This window comes from Rhinoraja longicauda, chromosome 33 (assembly GCF_053455715.1).
Source record: "Rhinoraja longicauda isolate Sanriku21f chromosome 33, sRhiLon1.1, whole genome shotgun sequence".
Lineage (NCBI taxonomy): Eukaryota > Metazoa > Chordata > Chondrichthyes > Rajiformes > Arhynchobatidae > Rhinoraja > Rhinoraja longicauda.
Window position 1 is genome coordinate 14,631,762 of NC_135985.1, and position 21,706 is coordinate 14,653,467.

A 21,706-nucleotide genomic window follows, 5' to 3' on the forward strand; every position below is an offset into this window, starting at 1 on the left:
AGATCATTCCTCACTTCCAGTCTTGTTCTTTCCCATTCCTTAGATCTTGACGGGCTTTGCCAGGGTGGAGAGACTGTTTCCTCTTGTGGGGAATCTGGAACCTGGGGTTAGTGTTTAAACATGAGGGGTTGCCTATTTAAAACAGAGATGAGGTGCATTTTTTATTTACTCACAGAATTGAGAGTCTTTGGAACTCTCTTCCTCAAAGGGAGATGGAAGTTTGGTCATTGAATATTATCAAGGCAGAAGTAGACAGACCTAGATAAGCAAAGAGCAGAAACATTGTTGAGGGGACATCGACCGTGAATTGTTGAATGTTGGCATAGGCTCGTGAGATGGAATGGGCTCCAGCTCTGAATTCATATACTTGCATGTTCAAGAAGATGGTCAAGGAGTCTGGTCTCTGATCCTGTTAGCGTGTTTCTGTCCAGACAGGAGTGATTACATGGAAGGATGACTCTCCATCTGTCTGACCCCTTCCCATGTCACAGAGTAACCTAATAAACAGCTTCATATTATCAATCAAGGGCCTTTTAACTCAGCGAAGAGACAGTCTCCTTTCTCAATCGTCCCCGACACCTAAGCTGCAGGATTACCAACTCTGCTTTACAAAAATAGATAGAGATTGGAGGCTAATCAGATAAAGTGGGAGCTGCAGCTGGTGCCCTGTTCCCATAAGCAGTGCCCTGCTCTTTCCCTTTCCACTGGGACACTGGGCTCAAGAGGAGGCACCATGTTATCAAATTGCTAATCATAGAGGGAGGCTACTTCAGAATACTTAGTACAGAAATTATAAACAATATGCTGCAGGAACTCAGGGGTTGAGCAGCATCTATGGGGTGAAAGAAATGTCAGGTTTAAGAGTGGAAAGGGATGATAACCAATACAAAATGAAGAGGGATTTCTTCCTTAGCAAAGACCTTTCTCTATTCCCCCGAGTTCGATAAATGCTCAGAGTTGTCAATACCAGCTGGACATATCACTGATAGTTTCACCAAATTACCTCAGTTTTCTATTGCATTCACTCACAAGCCCTGTGTATTGGTTGTTCGTCATCTCTCTCATGGCCAGTTGGATGAATAAATGATTCTTGGCCTGCAATCAAACACTGCTAAGGACCCTGGCAGGACTGCTTAGACAGTATGCCATTCAGAGTCTCAGGAGCTCCTCATATGGAAGCTGGACATTTGACTTCCAAAGTATTCTGCTTTATCAAGGAAGCATAAGAGACGATATTAAAGAGGGACCCGTTTCCTTATTTCACCGCCAATGTTTGATGCAGTGATGATCCATGTGTTGTTGCAGGTGCAATATGCTTAACATAAAATGTCATTAGTTTCAGTGTCAGGAAAGCTGAGGTAGTCACAGACCTGAATCTTTTTCAAATCTCAACTCGCAAAGTTATAGTTCAATGGAAGGCTGAAATGAATTGATTTTGTTGATTGGAATTTGCTAATTACTGGGAGTTTTGCTCCCTCTGCAAATTCCAAGTTTGACCTTCCCGGTAACCTGGCTTTGCTCAGGCAGTCAGTCCCTGCTACTGGATGCGTGGGAGATGAAGGAAAGTTCTTGGGTTGTAATCAGATTTGTTGAGAGCTGAAGGAAAGCTGGATCAAAGCGGGAGCCAATCAGCTTAACACCAAACGATGAGTTAGCGCTCAGTGAGTCCTGTCCATTCCATTGCAGCGGGTGCTGCCTGCAGAGTGACTCCACCTCACTGTCACTCACTGACCAAGGGCAGCATCTGCACAGATACAGGACGGTTACTACAGGAATATGCCATTCGGCTCTCCAGCCTATACTGGGTTTGTCCAAGAGCTTTCTTGCTCGTTCGACCTAGACGCCATCCTCTCTCCATGATTCTGCAAATCATATCCATTCAACTACTTATTCAGCTTATTTCTGAAAGCGAGTTTGAATTTACCCTCACCACGTCTCCAGCTTTGCGTTTCTGGCCTTAATTACTTGCTATGTAAATAATTATTTCCTCATGTCATTTTTGGCTATTTTGCCAATTAACTTTCTCCCCTCGGCCCCTCCATCAATGGGAACAGTTTCCCTCTCTCTTCACTATGTTTACATCCTTCATGAATTTAAATCCCTCCATCCAATCTTCTTGCGTACAGCCCTGTACCAAGGAGGCAAAGTCTAGCTCCTCGAATCTATCCACAGAACTAAACTCAATCTTGAGATAATTTCAGCGAGTCTCTTCAGCACCCTCTCTAAACCCGATAGACCTTGAGGCCGTCAGTGTTGAAAGTTTTCTCAAAACTTCCTTCCTGCGCTCATTTTTAACAAAGCCCCATATCCTGTGTTTTAACCTCTTCCTTGATGTGCCCAAACATTTTCAGTGAGCTCTGCACATATACTCTAGATCACAATTCTTATATCCCTATGAGAAATGCGCTCTCTAGATTATATTGACCTGTTCATTCTTCCGAGCACAAAATAATACTCAACATTTCTTATCACTACATTACATCTGCCATCTGTCCACCCATCACCTCCTGCCCATTCCTGGCTCCTTGAAGCCCATTCCCATTATCCTCATGGCTCTCTGTGTCCCCAAGCCTCGTGTCACCTGTAAAATTGGAAAATGCACCCCTAATTCAAGTCACCAACATATATTAAGAAAAGCAGAGTTCCCAGTCCCTTCCCTTCATGTCAAGATACAAACTTTTACTGCTCTCCTTTATTTTCCGTCAATTTACTAATTTCCATGCTGCTGCAGACTCTTTAATCCCTGGTCTCCAATCTCTACAAGAATGCTTTTTAGGAATCATAACCTACATCATCCACCTTTCCTTCATCAATCCCCTTTATTCCTTATCAAAAGGTCTGTCCAGTAATTTAGACAAAATTAATCTTTTATAGATCCATAAAATCAGGGGGTATGGAGAGAAGGCAGGTACAGGCTACTGAGCTGGATGATCAGCCATGATCATATTGAATGGCGGTGCAGGCTCGAAGGGCCGAATGGCCTACTCCTGCACCTATTTTCTATGTTTCTATGTTTCTATAATGCCTTTCTTTAATCAATTATCTTGTTTCTCAGTTAGTACAAATTCTGTCCAAGACGATCCAAGGACTTGTTCCATCACCATGGTTAAACTGTCTGGGGTGTAGTTTTAGGGTTGATCCCTATACTTTGATCAAGGGGAACGTGTGCAATTTTCCATTCTTCAGGCACCATCTCTGATGGTGGTTGCATGTAGAGAACCCATCCCCTGGGATTGGCAACACAGGTGTAGAGCATCTTCTGTTAGGAGTCATGCCACTGTAGAGGAACTTGGAGTGGGAGTTTAATGCAAGATAGTGAAATGGATACATTAATACAATACAATACAATACAATATATCTTTATTGTCATTGTACCCAGGGGTACAACGAGATTGGGAATGCGCCTCCCATACGATGCAATAGTGGTCAGGAAGGGACAGAGCACACAAGCATAAGAGCAAACCTCTGACTGGAGTCAGACCTGGGAAATGTGGGAAATGTGGTAATGGACAAAAGCTAAAAGCTGTTTATGTTACTGCACAGAGCATTTATAACAAGGACGAATGAAAGGGCATGGCTGCAATGTGACCAGGAGTGGAAACTAAATTTTGTAGGATTGTTAACTTTTAGAAGATAAGAGAAAGTGAAGAGGAGGGGAGAGGTGGCCCCGATTTTAAACAAAAGGTTAAAGACAGCAGAGAGGAAGCTGCAGAGCTCAGGAGAACAAGACGTCAGATCCATGGGTTTTGAAGGAGTCAAAAATGTCCCCAGGTTGTTGAATAGATCCCACAGATTAGAATGTGTCTAATGTAATCTCACCATTTAGGAAGAGATGGAATTGAGAACATGATGAACTGCAGACCAGTTCACATTCCGACAGTAGGGGGAGGTACCGGAATGTTTTTTTAAAGTAGTATTGCCAGTAATGGGATTGGACCAGGATCAGTAGGGATTGATGAAAGGGAAATCTTGTTCAAGAAATCTTTTGATGTCGAACCTTTGATAATTAACCACACAAGGGATTACTAACATAACTAGAATGCACAGCATTAGTTGGGGATTAGTTGGTGTGGACAGAGGATTGGTATTGGATTGAAAATAAGGGCTTGGAATATATAGACTGTTTGTAGGCTGAGGATCTGTGACCAGTTGTGTACATCAGAGACGGATATGAGAACCCCAGCCATTCACAATCTGTATCCACAACTCTGAAGCTGATGCTCTCACAATGCAAAGAACCACAAACCTTCACATGTGTGGACTGCACACTAGTGAACCAACAAATGCTGAAACCTGGCACCTGGCTGGCCATGGAAGTGGCATAGCCAGGAAGTCAGAGCTGCTGAGGTTTGTGATGTCAGCCCGCCAAGATTGGTATGGTCCTGGGCCAGGTTTGAATTCATTCTCAGACGGGCACCATCCTGAGCTCAAGTCCAATGAAGCTTGGGAATTTTACAGACCAATGTCCTGCACAACGTCCCACTGCAGAGACCTGATGTCCAGATGGACATGCACATGACCACTGTCTTGACAGATGTTCATAGGTCTGGAGGTAATGATCTTAGGGTGGAAGGCCCATTCTAGGTTGGATGCAGAGGGTGGTGTCCGAGCTCCAGCAGGCTCACAGATGGAGGTTGAGTGTAATCCCATCCCCATGTCTGATCTCCACCACCTGCAGATGTTCACAAGGAAGTTGCGTGTTCCTGCTTTTGCTGCCCATTCTCTCAAAGAAACAGATCCTTTCCTCTGCTGCTCTAAATGAGAGCTTAATGCAGAATAGGCATAAAGCCAGTTTATCACAGAATGAGCATAAAGTATTCTGTATTCTGGAAGGAGAAAGGTAAGTGTGGAAACTTCAGAAGCACAGAGCAATGATGAACACAATCCGTCCCCCATCAACCACGCATCATCCCTCTACCATCAACCACTACCTCTTCCCCCCCCATTACCTCTCCCCCATCAAAACCCGTCATCCCTCAAACAGCCACCCATCAAAGCTCCAACGCCCCATCAGCATCAAGCATCTCTCACCCCCTCCACCAATAACCATACCTCACCCTTCCCCATCAGCCAGTCATCACTCCTTCTCCAGCAGAACCCCATCACCCTCTCCCCATCAACCATACTTCATTCTTCCCCATCAAAGCCTTATCACACCAACTCACCTATCATCCTCCACATCAACCACCCATTATCCTCTCCCCATCAACCATACTTCACTCTTCCACTTTAACCAAACATTACCCCACTCGCATCAAAGCTCCCTTCCCCCAGCCTCAGCGTTTCATCACATGCCCCCACATACACCCCACTTCTGCACAAAGCTCTTTATCAGCTGAACACCCAGCTCATATTCCCACATTTCCCTTAAAAACCTGTTCAACTGCTGTCCTACCACCTCTTCCTCTCCTTTTATTCAGGGTCCCAAACTCTCTCCGCAGGCAAGCAGTGATTCATTTGCACCTCTTCCAGTCTCGTGAACTGTGTGCAATGTTCACAACAAGGTCTCTTCTACACTGGAGAAACCAAACGCTGATTGGATGATCGCTTGGTGGAAAATGGGTTCAGTCTTAGGTGGCGACCCTGAGCCTCCTGTGTCCTGCCTCTGTCACTCCCCATCCCACTCCCACTCTGACCTCTCTGACTTTAGGCTCCTGCACGGTTGCAACAAGACCCAATGTAAGCTTTAGGAGAGTGCTGCAATTTCCACGTTGCATTCGGCAGGATCTGAGATCAAATACTGCAGCTTCAGTTATGGGGAGAGTCTGTGATTTGTCATTGTGGACACACACACAACTGTACCCAGTGCTTGAGGTATGTTTTGGTAGATATTCACTGGCATCGCTGTTGACTAGATGCAGAAATTATTAAACGTCTAACAGTGAGTTTTATACACAGTGTGAAATGCTCTGAATATCCTGTGGAAGATGGGATTCTGCTTGATCCCATTTCTTTCACCTGTAAGAACAGGTTGGAAACAATATTGAGTCAGCAAGCATTCATTCTGCTGTTAGATCATTGCTCGTCGTTGGGCTAAAATCTTGTTCAAAGGGGCTTATCTTCATCTTTAGATCTCTGTTGAAATGCTTAACAGGTATGGCCAGGAGGATATATTCTGTTATTTTTGCATTTTCACCTCATGAAACCCCCTCCTCCTCCCATCTCATATCCTCATCCAACAAAGAAATCAGGGCTCAGTTTACATCAATGGCTGAACCACAGAATGATACACAATTGAAAGAGGCTATTTGCTCCATCATTTGTCTTGACATCTGCCCTGAATTAGCTTGTCACCATCTTTAGTCTAGGCTCACCAGGGTTGCTTCCCTCAATTTAGTTTCCAAAACCCTTTTAACCAGTTCAGTGCCATCCCCGAGTATACTCAGGTCATGGCCAATAGTGATTTTTTTGTTCTCACTATTTTCTTTGTGAACAGGTTAAAACTCTTGTTGATAAGAAGACTCTCACAGTGGCTTCTGATCGCTATCAGTTCCACTTTCATTTAATCCACACGTGTGTTTTAGCAGATGATTGTTTGAAAAATCGGATCGCCGGAAACGTGAAGTATCCATCTTCCACAGGAGTTCAGGGTGGTCTTTCAGTGTTAGCCCAGTCACTCATCGTGATTTCAGAACCTTCTCCATCTGTAACATCTCTTTTGTTTGCAGTGAAGTTTAAGCAGAAGGCTGAAGTAATGAACAGTATGGCCAAGGGAAAGGGAAGCTCAAAAGATGAACGACAAACCGAAATGAAAGGTGAGACCCAGAGATGCCAGTGACTGGATAACAAGACAGGAGAGAAAGGAATGATGCCACCATCAGTGGGTCAAAGCACTGCCTCCTTGCTTGGCCAAATCTGAGTTTCAGTCGAGGAACGAATGGAAGGGTTACATTGCAGATATCCCAGGAAAGTCAGCAGTTTCTTATTGACCATACACTAGGGTCATCATCCTCCTCACTCTGCCACCTGAACCATAGTACAACCAAGAGTCTGCTTCCATTTGGTCCACTAATCTGGCTTGGGAAAAGCTGAGTTCTGCTATCTAGTGATGTTATGTCCTGGCCTAAACTTGCCGACCGCTTTGCCCAACATGTGTTCTGTCTGGTAGGGCCAGATGGAGAACCCAGTTGCTATTCACTTGAATTTGGCTTCCCAGTCCCATATCAACCTGTTGCGGTCTCCATTGCCAGAATGAGGCCACATCCAAACTGCAAGAACACCAGCCCACAACTCCCATGCCATTGAATTCTCCAGTTTTGAAGAATTGCCCATGTCTTTGCCCATCATCCCTCCCTCTGGTTGTACATTTTACTCTCCATCTTCCTTTCTTATCAAACCCTACCATTTCAACCCATCCTTCCTGGATCCACCTATCACTTGCTAGCGCTTGCTCCACCCCTCCCCTTCCCTCTTTCTACCAGTTTAAAGAAGGGGCCTGACTCAAAACGTCATCTGTCCAATCCCTCCACAAATGCTGCCTGACCCTCCGAGTTCCTCCAGCACTTTGTTGTTATGCTCAATATTCCAGCATCTGCAGCCTCGCGTGTCTTTTTTATTTTTTGGTCTGTTGCCCAGGCACTTTGCCTGGGTATTTATGCGTGCAAAAGTGCAGTGTGGGTGCAAGATTAAAAGATCATCTGACAGATACAGGCAGACAATGTGGGCAGGTCACTGCGGGGAATCCTGCCCAAGGAGACAGATAATTAGAATTCATGCCAGACCACTGAGGGTGAAACTCAGACATATTTTCTTATTTCTCTTTAGCTGGTTCAACATGTTGAAGTTTGAGTTCAGATCAGCCATGAGTTTATTGAATGAAGAGCAGCTCAAGGTCGACAAACCTCTGCCTGATACCACATTGTCCTTTTCCAGTAGACTGTCTGACCGGAGCAGGGCTTTGCAATAGTCGAACACTAAGTGAGTAGTACAGCAATGGATGGAGCCTTGCATTTGATGCCCCTTCCGAAAGATTACTTTCATATTTGGGCTTGCCTGCACTGCAGAAGATGTTCTGATCTAAGTGATCACCTTCTTCTACTGTCAACACTTGAAATGAACCTGCTGGGTTGCCCACTCAACTCCTTCAGCTGGTGTAGAGCCAAGGAATCTCTTGTAGAATGGACAGAAGGTAGTGCTTGAATCATTAAAAATTTGTAGCACAAAGACCATTTGGCCCATTGTATTGTGCTGGTCGAGAACTAGTTATGCAACCTATTCTCACCTCCAGCACTGGGTCAACAGTGCGGCAGGTGAAGGCTCTTCGAATATGCACCCAAGTACTCTTCAAACGTGTTGAAGATTTCTATTCTTACTATCCATTCACACAGCAAGTTCCAGACCCCACCAGCCTCAGGGTGAAAACACTTTCCTTCATTTCTAATCCTTCAGCCAATGACCTTTAACCCACACGCCAAGGGCTTTGACCCCTTTGCCTGTATTTTGTTGAAAAAAAGATGAGGCCTATTTAGCTTTAAGGAATTGAAATCACAAATACATTGACTGTTTGGTCTTTGAGTTTATGTTCGTACCTCAACTCATTGCATGCTTATTCTTGTAACTTAGTAATGTCTAAATCTGTGGTATCTGTTTCTGCACTGTAGCTGTGGAAGGAATGCATCAGTTCGGCCAGCATTTTGGCAGTGATTGCACTGGGCGATGCCTCTTACTGTGGAATAATCACTCTGATCTCAGAGTTCATCAGGTTCTCCCTCTAACCTCTGGTGTTACTGCAGTTTAACTGTTGATGTAGAATATTGGGGTGATTCAACAGAAGAGCAGCAAACTTAGTCAATATTGCTTAACGATTAGACACAACTTGCTGGAGTAACTCAGCGGGTCAGCAGCCCCCTCGCCTGTGCCCAGCTATTACCTGCTACGTTTTGTCCTGCCTCTCCCCTCTTCCAGCTTTCTTCTACTCCCCACCCCACCCCTAAAATCAGTCTGAAGCAGGGTCTTGACCCAAAACATCACCCAATCCATGTTCTCCAGAGGTGCTGCCTAATCTGCTGAGCTACTCCAGCTCTTTGTGTCTTTTTGTATATTAACCAGCATCTGTAGTTCCTTGTTTCTGCTGTTTGACAATTGTTTAAAATGAGTTCCAATCACAATTCAGTTACTGGTTACTGAATGCTCAGGACACAAAACTGCAAGGATCGTGACAAAGACTGAGGGAGAACAACCGAAGGCAATGGTAGAAATGGGAATGCCATCATGACCATTTGGCAGTTTGGAGACCAGAGGAAACTTTTCACAGTGGACTGTGTGCTTCAGGGGGTTCCTGGTCAGGTACAACACAGGCTAAGCACTGAGGAAAGCTTCCTCTGCTTTGTCCAACAAATGCCACAGCCTCAGTCCCACCAGTGAAATTGGTATTCTGCAAACTGACAGTCTCTGGGAGACTGCTATTTAACACCAAATTAACAATTCTGGAGTGTATGCACAAACAAAGGCATATGGAAGATGTAGGGGGGTATTCATCAAGGCAATTAGGAGGGGAGAGAGGGGGCATGAAATGGCTTTGGTGCGTGTGCAAAATTAAGGTAAATCCTAAGGCAATTTTTCAGTATGTTAGGAGCAAGAGGATTCTAGGGAAAAAATGTGACCTGTCAGGGACCAGGGGCCAATCTGTGCAGGGAACTAAAGGACATAACATGGATAGATAGCAAGGAAACAGGCCCTTCAGTTCAACTCATCTATGCAGACCATGTTGCCTACCCAAGCTAGTTCCACTTGCCTGTGCCTGCCCCATATCCCTCCAAATCTTCCATATACCAGTCCAAGTCCTTTTAACTGTTGTAATAGGTAAGGTCATAAATTAATACTTCTCATCTACATTTACTCAGGATAACACTGATGGAGAATTCAGGGAGAGCGTTAGTTGAATTCTACAACATGTTATCATTGAAAATAAATTTTAGATGTCTGAAAGTGGAAAAATCCCATAACCTGATGAGATCTATCCCAGGATGTCGTGGGACGCAAGGGAGGAGATTGCTAGGGCTTTGTTGAAATTTTCCTTGGCCACACGTGTGGCACCAGAGGACTGGTGGACACCAAATGTGGTTCCCGTGTTCAAGAAGGCAGGAGGGATAATTACAGACCAGTGGTCAAGTAATTACTGGTAACAATTCTGATGGGCAGAGTAATCTGCACCAGGAGAGCTAGGGATTAATCAGAGATAGCCAGGTTAGCTATGACGAAAGATTCTGTCTGACTAGTTTGTTTTATTTTGAAGGAGTTGACTAAGTATGTTGATGTGGTGCAATTTGTGTAGCCTTCATTCTGTAGGTCACTGGCCTGTAATTATAAGGCGAGCCCCTGCTGTTCTTCATGAATATAGATACCACATTTGCTGTCTTCTAATCATCTGGCATCCCATTTATAGCCAGTGTAGATTTGATTATCTCTGTCAGGGCCCCAACAATCTCCTCCATTGTCTCCCACAACAGTCTGGGCTAGATATCGTCAGGATCTGGAGATGGATCCACCTTTAGGCCCTTGAGTAACTCTTTTTTCATATCACGTTCTACAATTCTACCATCCCTCTCCCTAAATTCTTCAACTAGAAGGTTTTTCTTCTTGCAGATAAGATTTAAGACTTCACCTAGGCCCTCCTATTCCCGGTTCAGATTTCCACTTTAGAACCTAATGGGCCCCACTCTTTTCCATGTTACCTTCTTGTCCTCAATATATGCACAAAATGTTTTGGATGTTCCTTAATCTTTCCTGTCAGTGCTATTTGGCAGAAACATTTTAAGTAACCCACTACACATCCATCTGTTGGACTTCTGTTTTAATTTCTCTAAACCCAATATAAACTACCATCTTTTCTTTATCACAATTAGCTAAAGATCTAATAATCTAATGATAAGGAAATATTTATACTTACACATTCCTAAATCCAGTAGGAGCCGGCTATGTTATATCTGTATAAGGTAATGAGTTGGGAATGCCATTCAGTTCAGTCACCACCTACCTCTCGTCCTGTCGCTGTTGGAGTGAATCACTTCTTCAGTAACTGGGGTTCTTTCAGCATGAGGTGAGGATGTTTCCCAGCTCGTTTCATGGAAGCTCTTGAAGTTGCCACGTTGCAAGTCTCAGAGGTAGTGTATTGTCAGCATGGATTTACGAAGGGGAAATCGTGCTTGACTAATCTACTGGAATTTTTTGAGGATGTAACTAGTACAACGTGATCTGGGTGTCTTAGTGTATCAGTCACTGAAAGGAAGCATGCAGGTACAGCAGGCAGTGAAGAAAGCCAATGGAATGTTGGCCTTCATAACAAGAGGAGTTGCATGTAGGAGCAAAGAGGTCCTTCTGCAGTTGTACAGGGCCCTAGAGAGACCGCACCTGGAGTACTGTGTGCAGTTTTGGCCTCCAAATTTGAGGAAGGATAGTCTTGCTATTGAGGGCGTGCAGCGTAGGTTTACTAGGTTAATTCCCGGAATGGCAGGACTGTCATATGTTGAAAGACTGGAGCGACTAGGTTTGTATACACTGGAATTTAGAAGGATGAGAGGGGATCTTATCGAAACGTATAAAATTATTAAGGGGTTGGACACGTTAGAGGCAGGAAACATGTTCCCAATGTTGGGGGAGTCCAGAACCAGGGGCCACAGTTTAAGAATAAGGGGTAGGCCATTTAGAACAGAGATGAGGAAAAACTTTTTTAGTCAGAGAGTTGTGAATCTGTGGAATTCTCTGCCTCAGAGGGCAGTGGAGGCCAATTCTCTGAATACATTCAAGAGAGAACTAGATAGAGCTCTTAAGGTAGCGGAGTTATGGGGTATGGGGAGAAGGCAGGAACGGGGTACTGATTGAGAATGATCAGCCATGATCACATTGAATGGCGGTGCTGGCTCGAAGGGCCAAATGGCCTTCTCCTGCACCTATTTTCTATTGTCTATTGTCTATTGACCTACTGCACAATGCAATTTCTGAGCACAATATAATGCTGGTAGATTGAATCTCAAGAGCAAATGAATATGCAGCAGACTCACATTAATCATTTTGAGGTACGAGAAGAATTTTTTAATTCTTGAGAACTTCTGTCCTGTAATTGGAGATATTGATCTGGGTTTCCCCCTTTTGGTGCATTTAGATGGCACTCTTGGGGGAGCCTCAAATGTCATGGTCAGGCATCTCCATGGGGAGATGTCTGACCGTGACATTTGAGGCACCCCCCAAAAGTACAAAGCAAGAGTGTTGTTATAAACAGTCAACAGAAATAGGAAACTCCTGTCACCAGTTTAAGGCTGCGTGATTTTGAGAGGGACGCATCCTTTCCTTTCGCTGGTGAGCTGTCTAGCAACACCGATATCAGGCTGGTGTCAAGTCCGTAAACTTACTTCAACACCAACTGAACAATAAAGGTCACATTGCTGAACCTTAGTACAGGAACCTTAGTAGGGTTGGTGATATTTGAAAATGTCCCACTTAGGAATCCTCTGGAAACCAAGTTAAAGCAGAATTACAAACCAGGAGGTCAGCTCCAACACAATAATCAACGGAGAAAGATTATACACCTGATTCTTTAGGCTACTAACCTCATCAATGATAATTTCTGAATGATAATTTCTATTAATTAAGACTGCCATTATGGTTAAATTTAAATGATTTTTTCTGAGATTGAAGAAAAAATTCATTCTGAAGTAAAATTATTGTTGGGAATGTTGGTATTTGCTGCCCATTGGTTGTTCAGATGAGTTGGTAAACGATGTAAAGGAAAGTATTACAGGGACTCTTCTTCAGAGTACACTAAAGAGTCAATCAAATGGGCAAGAGACTGGAGTTTCATTTGGCCCAGTACATGACAGGATATTAGGGCACCTCCTTAAGTTGGTGAATCAGTTTCATGGAAACTTTCACTGAAATAAACTTTTCATTTTTAGGAGCACAACAAACTGCAGATGCTGGAACATGTAGCAAAAAAACGAGAGCAGCTGGAGAAATTCTGGAGGTCAGGCAGCATCTGTAGAGGGAATGGACAGTCTTTTCATTTTTAGTTTTTATTTATTGAATTTCAATGTTGCAAGTAGTGAACCAGAATAGAACTTTCCACCTGAAATAAGGTTCCATTTCATAACACGCAGAGGGCTGCAGGCTTGAAGTTCCCACACTTTCTGTTTCAGATGGAGAGACAGAAGAGAAGACAGATCTCCCAAACACGGTGAATGTTCAAGTGACCCCAACTGACTCACCAGCCACATCACCACCCGAAATGAAGGATGATGCCAATAGTAACCAGGACCCAGTACGTGACCCCAAAGGTTCCACTTAGATGCTTGTTCCTTTTCTCTGTTGGGTTCAATGGCTCGCAGGGAGGAGGGTGAGGGTGGTACTACCGGGACAGGTTCAGTGTTAATTGGGTACTGTATCCTCTGAGATGCAGGCTCTGAAGCTTCAGTCTAGAACCAAAACTCTTTCAGTGTTGGCTTTGCTTGAGCTGACACTATACTCTGGGAGAAGTTTTACAATTTTTAAAGGGGATTATGTAAAGCTGAATGAGGATCTTACAAGGGTAAATCAGATGGAAAACAACATTGGGATGATTTGATTGAGAGGCAAGTAGCATTCTATGGATGCTGCTAACTGGAAATCAGGGATATATTGACAATTCATCTCAACTTCCACTTGTCTAGCATGGATTCCATCTGATGGAAGAGTTTGTTGAAGAAATTACAGACTCACATGGGTTGAAGTTGGTGATATGTCTCTGAGCACTTTCAGAAATGTTTTGATTAAATGCCACATCATAACAAAAATGAATCTTGAGAGATTGAAGGAGCTTTGGCTGTGTGGAACTACATAATGTCTTTTGGACAGAAAGCAGAGAGCAATGGTGAAATGTTATTTCTCAGGATGAAGGGAAGATTGTGGTGTCATTTCCCAGGATGGGGATGCTGAACCACTGTTCTCTGTGACACGTTAGCAACCCAGAGTTTGGTACATCAGTCTTCATTTCAAATTGTGCAGAGAAGCTATAAACACTAAAGCTATTGAAACTTCAAGAGTCACAATTGGTTGATGTAGATGCACTATAATGCATAGAATTGTAAAGGCCACTCAGCTGTCCCATATGGATGTGGAGTTTTAGCTTGTTTCTGAATAACATGGGGTTGGCCTTATTAAGAACAATATAGCTTTGAACAGTAAATTCAGCTCTTGGCTTGGGAGGACCATACTCTTTCAGAACATTTTTGCACTGCAAAATGTTAAACTATTTCTGATGTTAAATCATGGCATATTTCACAGCAGTTTCAATGGGCAGTGAATGCCTTGAATGAATTTCTGTAATTCTGATGTTCAGTCATTTCCCATTAGGAAGAATTAGACAGAAAGGGTGAAGATGATGGAGGTGGAGGTGGTGACAAAAGTTCTGATGGTAATGATGACGATGAGAGCGATGAAGATTCTGATGACGAAGATGAGGATGAGGAGGAGGAGGAGGAGGATGAGGAGCTAATCAATGATGACGAACCTTTAAGTCTTGAATGGCCAGATACACGACGGAAACAGGTCACATACCTGTGTCTTCTCCCCATTGTGTTTCCACTCTGGCTCACAGTGCCTGACGTCAGAAACCCAGTAAGTAAGGCAGTATTGTGAAAAGATTAGTTATTAGCAATGAACATGTGTCATGCTCGAAATCTGATAATTTCTTCACCAGGAATCTATGGACATGAACAACATGATCACTCTGTGCCTTCTATGCATATGAATTCCTTTGCTTTGTTCGCCTGCCTCAAAGGTTTAGGTTATATTTTTTATAATGATTGTAAAAGAGATATTGTTGACATGTTTTTAATTTTTGTTTACAGGCTTCAAAGAAGTACTACATTGGTACTTTCTTGGGATCAATTCTGTGGATCGGCGCATTTTCATACTTGATGGTGTGGTGGGCTCACCAGGTAGGTACGTGTTCCTGATCCCACATGGGCTCAATCCATGTCTGTGTCAACTGCAGAAAGAATATTAAATCCAGGATGCACAGCTTTAAGCCATGAAACACTTAAATCTATCTAAGAAGCATGAATCTGACACTTCAGAAAGAATTCCAATAAACAACAGCTCAAGACAGTCATCCACCACCTAGTGGATTACTGAGCATTTAAAATGATAAAACTGACACAACTTCATACATATTAAACAGTTTATATGAATACAAATAGATTTTGAAACCACTGATCTCATTGTGGGATGTAAAGGGCGGCCTGTCCCACATTAGGTGATTTTAAGGCGACTGCCGGCGACTGTCAAAGTCGTAGCAGATCGCTGAACTTTTCTTTTACCTGACGACAATGACCACGACAATGCCGAGTCAGGTCGAGATTACAGCGTCACCGGAAACATCGCGAAATTCCCAAGCTATCAATGCTTCTCCGGCAGCCTAATTTCCGCTGAAATCACTGACAAGTCGGTAAGTACTTGAGAGCTTTGAACAATAACATTTTGTATGGGTTACGTAAAAACCAAGCATCACTGTAACAAGGCATAAACTAGATTTACTTCCAGTTTACTAATACCTGTATTAAAAAAAAAAAAATTAAAAAGTGGTCAAGTGGATTTTTGTGAAAAGTGTGTGGGCATTCTTTGAAAATGTACGGGAGATGCATATCTGGTTTCTGGGTTGCATATCTGGGTTGGGAGCCCACTTTAAATGTAATGGCTGATGGCCATTAACATCGTGAAATTCCCACGCTTACCTGGCCAAACTGTTGCCTCCAATCTACCTGTCAAATGTCCTGACGGTAAATAAATTGGTTAAACACAAGCATTTTATGGTATTTTGAAATGAATTTACTTATTTTAATATAATGTGCATCTAAGAGAAGCTAGCAATCCTGGGGACAGCAGGCGACAGCGCCCGCAATAAGCAACGATACCTGGCGACAAGCCAGCTGTCGCCGAGAAATTTCACCGGATGATTTCTCAGCGACGCGCTGAAGTCCACTACGATTCTTGGAAGACTCCTCACGATCATGCCCGCGACACCTGGCGAACTGTCAGCGACAGCCTAGTCGCCGGCAGTCGCCTTAAAATTGCCTAAAGTGGGACAGGCCCTTAACACTGCTGCAATTTAGCTTGAAGTAGCATCAAAACTAACTACATTTTGTAGATGTGTGTGTGACTAAATGGTCAATGTGGATCTGCAGCAGGCAAACACCATGTTCAAGTGGCTATTTCTGTGATGAGCCCCAGACATATTGAATGTTGAAGGCATACTTTATGACCCACTTCCTGCAGTCGGTAAATATGGTTGTGTCGATATATCTTCCAAAGGCAAACAAAGGAACATTTAATGGCCATTTTCTAGCATCACCCAGTGGCAGAAAAATCATGTTTTATTGTCTAACCGCTGTTCACCTGCAAGTAGCCAATTCAAATCCAGGGTCCAGCAGGCAGCCTCTTTCTATAGCCAGCTAGGTGAAACTGTTCACCTGATCAGTGATCTAACAGCAAACACTCAGCAGTTCAGGCAGCATCCATTTGTAGAAACAGTTAACTTTTCAGATCGATATTTCATGAGTTCTGGGATCCCGTTATTTTAAAAGACTTTTGGAGCATTGGTATCACAACTATTTCCTTTCTCACTCAGGTTGGTGAAACAATTGGCATTTCCGAAGAGATAATGGGTTTAACTATCCTTGCCGCAGGCACCTCGATCCCTGACCTCATCACTAGTGTTATAGTCGCTCGAAAAGGTCTTGGGGACATGGCAGTGTCCAGCTCAGTGGGAAGCAACATCTTTGACATCACAGTTGGGTAAGAATCACTCTCAAGCCTTGGCGAAGGTGAATTTCAGCTGAAGGATGTTGCTCACATTTCTTGATTTCTGCAGACCATATGGAGAAATTCAGACCCACACTGCCAGAGCATAACTTTCAAAATTTCCTTCTAACTTCAGAGTAGCTTACCTTCCTGACAGATTGTGGGCGCTAACGAATGAAGCCAAATAGGCAGATCCTTTTGTGGTGTACCGAGGGAGAGCTTCACATTTGATGGTACTGTTTTCTGATGAGAAGTTTTCGTTGAAGAACTCACCCACATTCTCAACTCCATGCACAACTTGCCCCTTTAGTTTCAAACAGATTTAATTTTTCACTGGTTATCCTCTTGCCTTTAAAATAATAAAAAATGCGTTGGGTCTTTCCCGAAGCTTTATCCAACTATCAATATCTCTTAGGTAGACATAAAATGCTGGAGTAACTCAGCGTGACAGGCAGCATCTCTGGAGAGAATGAATGGGTGATGTTTCGGGTCGAGACCCTTCAGATATCTTTCAATATTTCTTGACATCGATGATTCCCTGGGAATGGCGTTCGGACCTTTCATCCTCATGGAAACATATTAGCCATGAAATCTCTCACTTGTTGGAAGTAGTCTAAGCTGCAAGGAGCTGCTCCTAGTCTACCTTGGCCAGGTCCTACAATATGTTATTAAAATGTTTGACTACTATAATCTTATTCCTGTTACACCTTTTTATGATTTGTCTATTTACCTGTTCCTCTATGTCCTGGTGACTATTAGACCTGTTGCATACCCCATCAAAGTGATCAGATCCTTTTTGTTTTTTTAAAGCTCTACCGCTGTGGCCTCATTTGAAGAGCCTTCCTAGGACATCCTCCCTCATCACAACAGTAATCGATTCCTCAATCTTGCATCCTCTTTTACATCCTCCTTTGTCATGCCTGAAGATTCTATATCCTGGAACATTGAGCTGCTATTCCCCGTTTTCAACCATAACCCATTCAACTGTGTAGGCCTTACCTTCCCCAGAAATGGCCCCAGTAATCTGGAATTTTCCTTTGTATCGTATTTAGCTACTCATGCATCTGACCTATCCTCACAATTATGTGGCACCAATGGTAGGTTAAAAAGATTGGTGTTGATCAAGTGAATAGATATGCAGAATCGGGTATTCTCAGAGAAATGAGAGTACTGAGGCAATGGAACAAGAGGATGAGAATGCTAAATTCCAACCATTTTGCCTCCTCTGTCATACTCCTCCTCTTTCTCCAACACTCCAAGAATTGGGAAATGTTATTTTGCCTGGGCACTTATATCAGTGAGTAACCAGTCTGGGAAAGCAGGTCAAACTCAGCCAAATGGCTGCCTGTCCTTGCCTCCAGTTATCTTCATTCGTTGTCTCCAACCATGTCCACTGGGCACTCGCCAATCAGTACTGGTCGGTAGAAGTGACCAAACGTACTTATTAACTTCCTTTGATTTTCTCTGTTACAGGCTTCCAGTGCCCTGGTTATTGTATGCGACCTTCAACCAATTACAGCCAGTTCCAGTCAGCAGCAATGGCCTGTTCTGTGCCATCGTACTTCTCTTTCTGATGCTGCTGTTTGTGATCATTTCCATTGGCCTCTCCAAGTGGAAGATGAACAAAGTGTTGGGCTTCACCATGTTTTGCCTCTACTTCTCATTCTTAATTATCAGTGTAATGCTAGAGGACAGGATTATTGTGTGCCCAGTGTCCATATAAACTCTACGCAGACGTGGCAGAGGGGATTACTGAGGAGTGGATCTGCTGCAACGTAACTGGTTGTCAACGTGAAGATCACAAGTTACGGAGACATTTAAAAGCACCAACCTCAACTGTACGCAGAATCTACATTTTACTATTCTTGCTCTTGACATTCACAAATTTAGACCACTATTGAGGGAGTTTGCTGAACATGGAGGCTGTTGGCAACAATTGTAAACATGAGGAGAAAGATAACAAGTTATCAATCCCTGTTGTCTTGTACTAGGAGCTACAGAGCAGTTTCATCACTTTCCAAACTAAATGTGATTAATGGTTATGAGATGTTCATTATGACATAACCTTAATGTACATTCTCACACTATAATTTATTTATATGCCAGGAGTAAGACACAGAATCAACATAAAAATCAGACTGTTCAGGCACTGTGAATTGTGCCGGACTAAATTAAGTAACAATTTGAAAAAAATGCTGTAAAAACATCATGGAAAAGATTGAACCAGCTATGGCTGTTTCATGAAGCAAACCAGAACCCCCCCCCCCCCCCAAGTGGGACAACATATTATACATTTTCCAAGGGTTTTTAGTAAATGCAATATTTTTTTAAACAAATCAATATTGTTTTAGAAAGGGGAGATTCAAAGACATCACGAGAGGTGATGGACATGCATTAACTATTGAGTGTGTACTCCAATAACCTCACCTTTGAATAGTTATAAAGGCAGGATTGAGGTAAACTTATAGATTCTAGGATCTTCATTCCAATACCGGCCGCCTGCAAAGCACCTCTTACACAGCCGTTTCAATATTTCATGCCACTATCTGCATCGTACAAAATTATCAATGTGTAGCAATAAACACAGCATAGAAGCAAATATTTTTGCCAGCCAACTAAGTTGGTTATTGATGTGAAAGTTATTTGGATTTTGTCACTTGAGATAGGTGTCCCTGAGTCTCATTTAGTATTTTAAACCAGAATGCAGGGTGTCAAAGATGAAAATAGTGTGTTGCAATGGAGGTGATGACAACAGACTGTTGAGGTGAAGGAGGAGCTCCCTCCATTCTCCCAAATCTGATTAAAGAGAAATATTTTCTTATACCAGGTGCCAAAGGCCTATTCCCTGATGGGAATCACTTTTGCTAAATGCCCTCCAAATTGGATCTCTAATTATACAATTTCCTCTAAAAAGTTCCATCAAGCAAATAAAAGTAATTGAACAGAGCTCATCTCATTTTACAAGGACTCACAAGTTCCTTTGAAATTTAAACAAAAACTATTTTCATATGGAAAATTGTTTAAAATTATCTAATTCCTGACGGCACCTCATTTTCATTTGGATAAATTAAACACTGATCTATATTACTGTAGAATGCTTCAGATATCATATTGGTCTGTTTCACAGTATGCCTCACATAAACTAGAACATAGGAACAGAATCAATTCAGCCCCTCAAGAGCATTCTGCCATTTAATAGCCGATGACGAACGATACTCAAATCCATGTACCTTTCTGTGCTTCAACATCCATTGACACCATGAGCAACAACCCGTCTTTGGGGAATTCCATACTTTCCCTTTCACATGAGGGGAAAGAGATTTGTCATCTCACTGCTAAGTTCTAATTTTTATTTGATTTATGCACTTGAAATGGCTTGTTTTGAATTCTTCTGATATAATTGCAATGGAGATGAGACCATTGATAATGCTTATTGCTGCAGAGGATAAATTTACCCTGGCATTCTGAGCAACAATATGTTAAATTAATTAGGTGGGTGTGCAATGAGAAATATTGAGCTTCCCATGGATTCTAGGAGGGGGGAAAACTTCCTCAAATTTGCTCCATGCTTTTAACAGCAGAAAGGTAACAGAAAAAAGTCAATGCTCTCTGTAGATACAGAAATTGCAGAAATATTCTGAAATGTAACATGTTTATTTACACTCTAAACTAAAGGTCATTGCAGTCTTGTCGATTTGGTGAGGGGACGGTGGTAGTCAGGGCTATACAGTTCTTCCAGACTGTATTATGTTGGGAGAGCCAAGAGGGAATATAAATAAGAATATAAGTATACTGAAGTAGGCACTTTGAGTTACTGAGCAAAAGAAAATCTCAGAACTTTTAGATGCTGGAATCTTGAGCAAAAAAACAGTGCTGGAGGAACTCAGCGGGTCAGGCAGCATCTGTGGAGGGACTGGATAGATGGCATTTTGGGTTGGGGAAAAAAAAAGAAAAAAAGCAGTGACCCGACCACTTGATCTGTTTCATGAAACAGAAGAAGCTGGATTTTTAAATTTATATGTGTTTAATAATTCAGCTCAATTACAGCTTTTTCTAAGATTTCACTCGCATTTAAAACGCTACACATACTGAATTGTGTAGAAGATGGTTAGGTGGTTTGAAGGAGATTGCCTGAATGACTGGGATATATTCTTGGAATAAAACATTTAATATATGAAAAAGATTGATATACCATTGATAACATCTATGGCAATATCAGATAATAAATGTATTTTTAAATAAGTGGTGATGGTTGCCTCAAAACACCATCTTGTGATTACTCAGTGAACATATGACAGTTGTCATAAAATTATATACATATATATATTTCTGCTGGATGCAATAGTTGTGTTACTAAAAAATAATAATGTTTTATAGAAACAAGTTTTAAAGACAATTGTGTCAAAGGAGGAAAGGCTAGCCTATTGTCAGGCTCACAAAATAACAGTTATTTTTTCTGCAGGATTTTCACCAATAAAGATCTCTTCAATAGTAATAAGGGTTTATTTTTGTAACTGCAAGCTCAAAATAGGTAACTGCAAGCTCGAACGGGGTACTGATTGAGAATGATCAGCCATGATCACATTGAATGGCGGTGCTGGCTCGAGGGGCCAAATGGCCTACTCTTGCACCTATTGTCTATTGTGACATTTTTTAATCAGGGCATTGCACAAGTGTCAATAGAAGTGATTGCCTGTCAATTTCAAAGGCCTTCCACAGTTAACGAGGCAGTTATGTTCTTGAGAGAATGGTGTCTGGTTACTGCGGGGTGATTACATGTAAACAGCTTATTTATCCCTATACTTTTTAAATCCAAGGCAACATTTTCATGCTAGTTGAATTCCAAAGTAACTTTTAAATGGCTCTCTAGTTCCCAATTGAAGTTACGTTATAACCAATTCAGCCCCCTGCAACGCAAATACTTTCCCTAATTCAT

At 42.5% G+C, this 21,706-nt stretch overlaps 1 protein-coding gene across 3 annotated transcripts in view; it reads left to right on the forward strand.

Annotated features, from left to right (window-relative positions):
* slc24a1 (solute carrier family 24 member 1) overlaps positions 1 to 21,234 on the forward strand; it is a 33,457-nt gene extending 12,223 nt beyond the window's left edge. Inside the window, exons 3-8 of one of the 3 annotated variants that reach the window (XM_078427306.1) lie at positions 6,669 to 6,755; positions 13,131 to 13,268; positions 14,327 to 14,586; positions 14,820 to 14,909; positions 16,598 to 16,764; positions 18,244 to 21,234. In XM_078427306.1, coding sequence (XP_078283432.1) covers positions 6,669 to 6,755; positions 13,131 to 13,268; positions 14,327 to 14,586; positions 14,820 to 14,909; positions 16,598 to 16,764; positions 18,244 to 18,493 — 992 coding nt within the window. In that variant the 3' untranslated portion in view covers positions 18,494 to 21,234. Of the gene's footprint in view, positions 1 to 6,668; positions 6,756 to 13,130; positions 13,269 to 14,322; positions 14,587 to 14,819; positions 14,910 to 16,597; positions 16,765 to 18,243 lie in introns of all 3 variants that reach the window. The other 2 variants (XM_078427307.1, XM_078427308.1) reach the window with 2 other exon arrangements.
* The last annotated feature ends 472 nt before the right edge of the window (positions 21,235 to 21,706 follow it).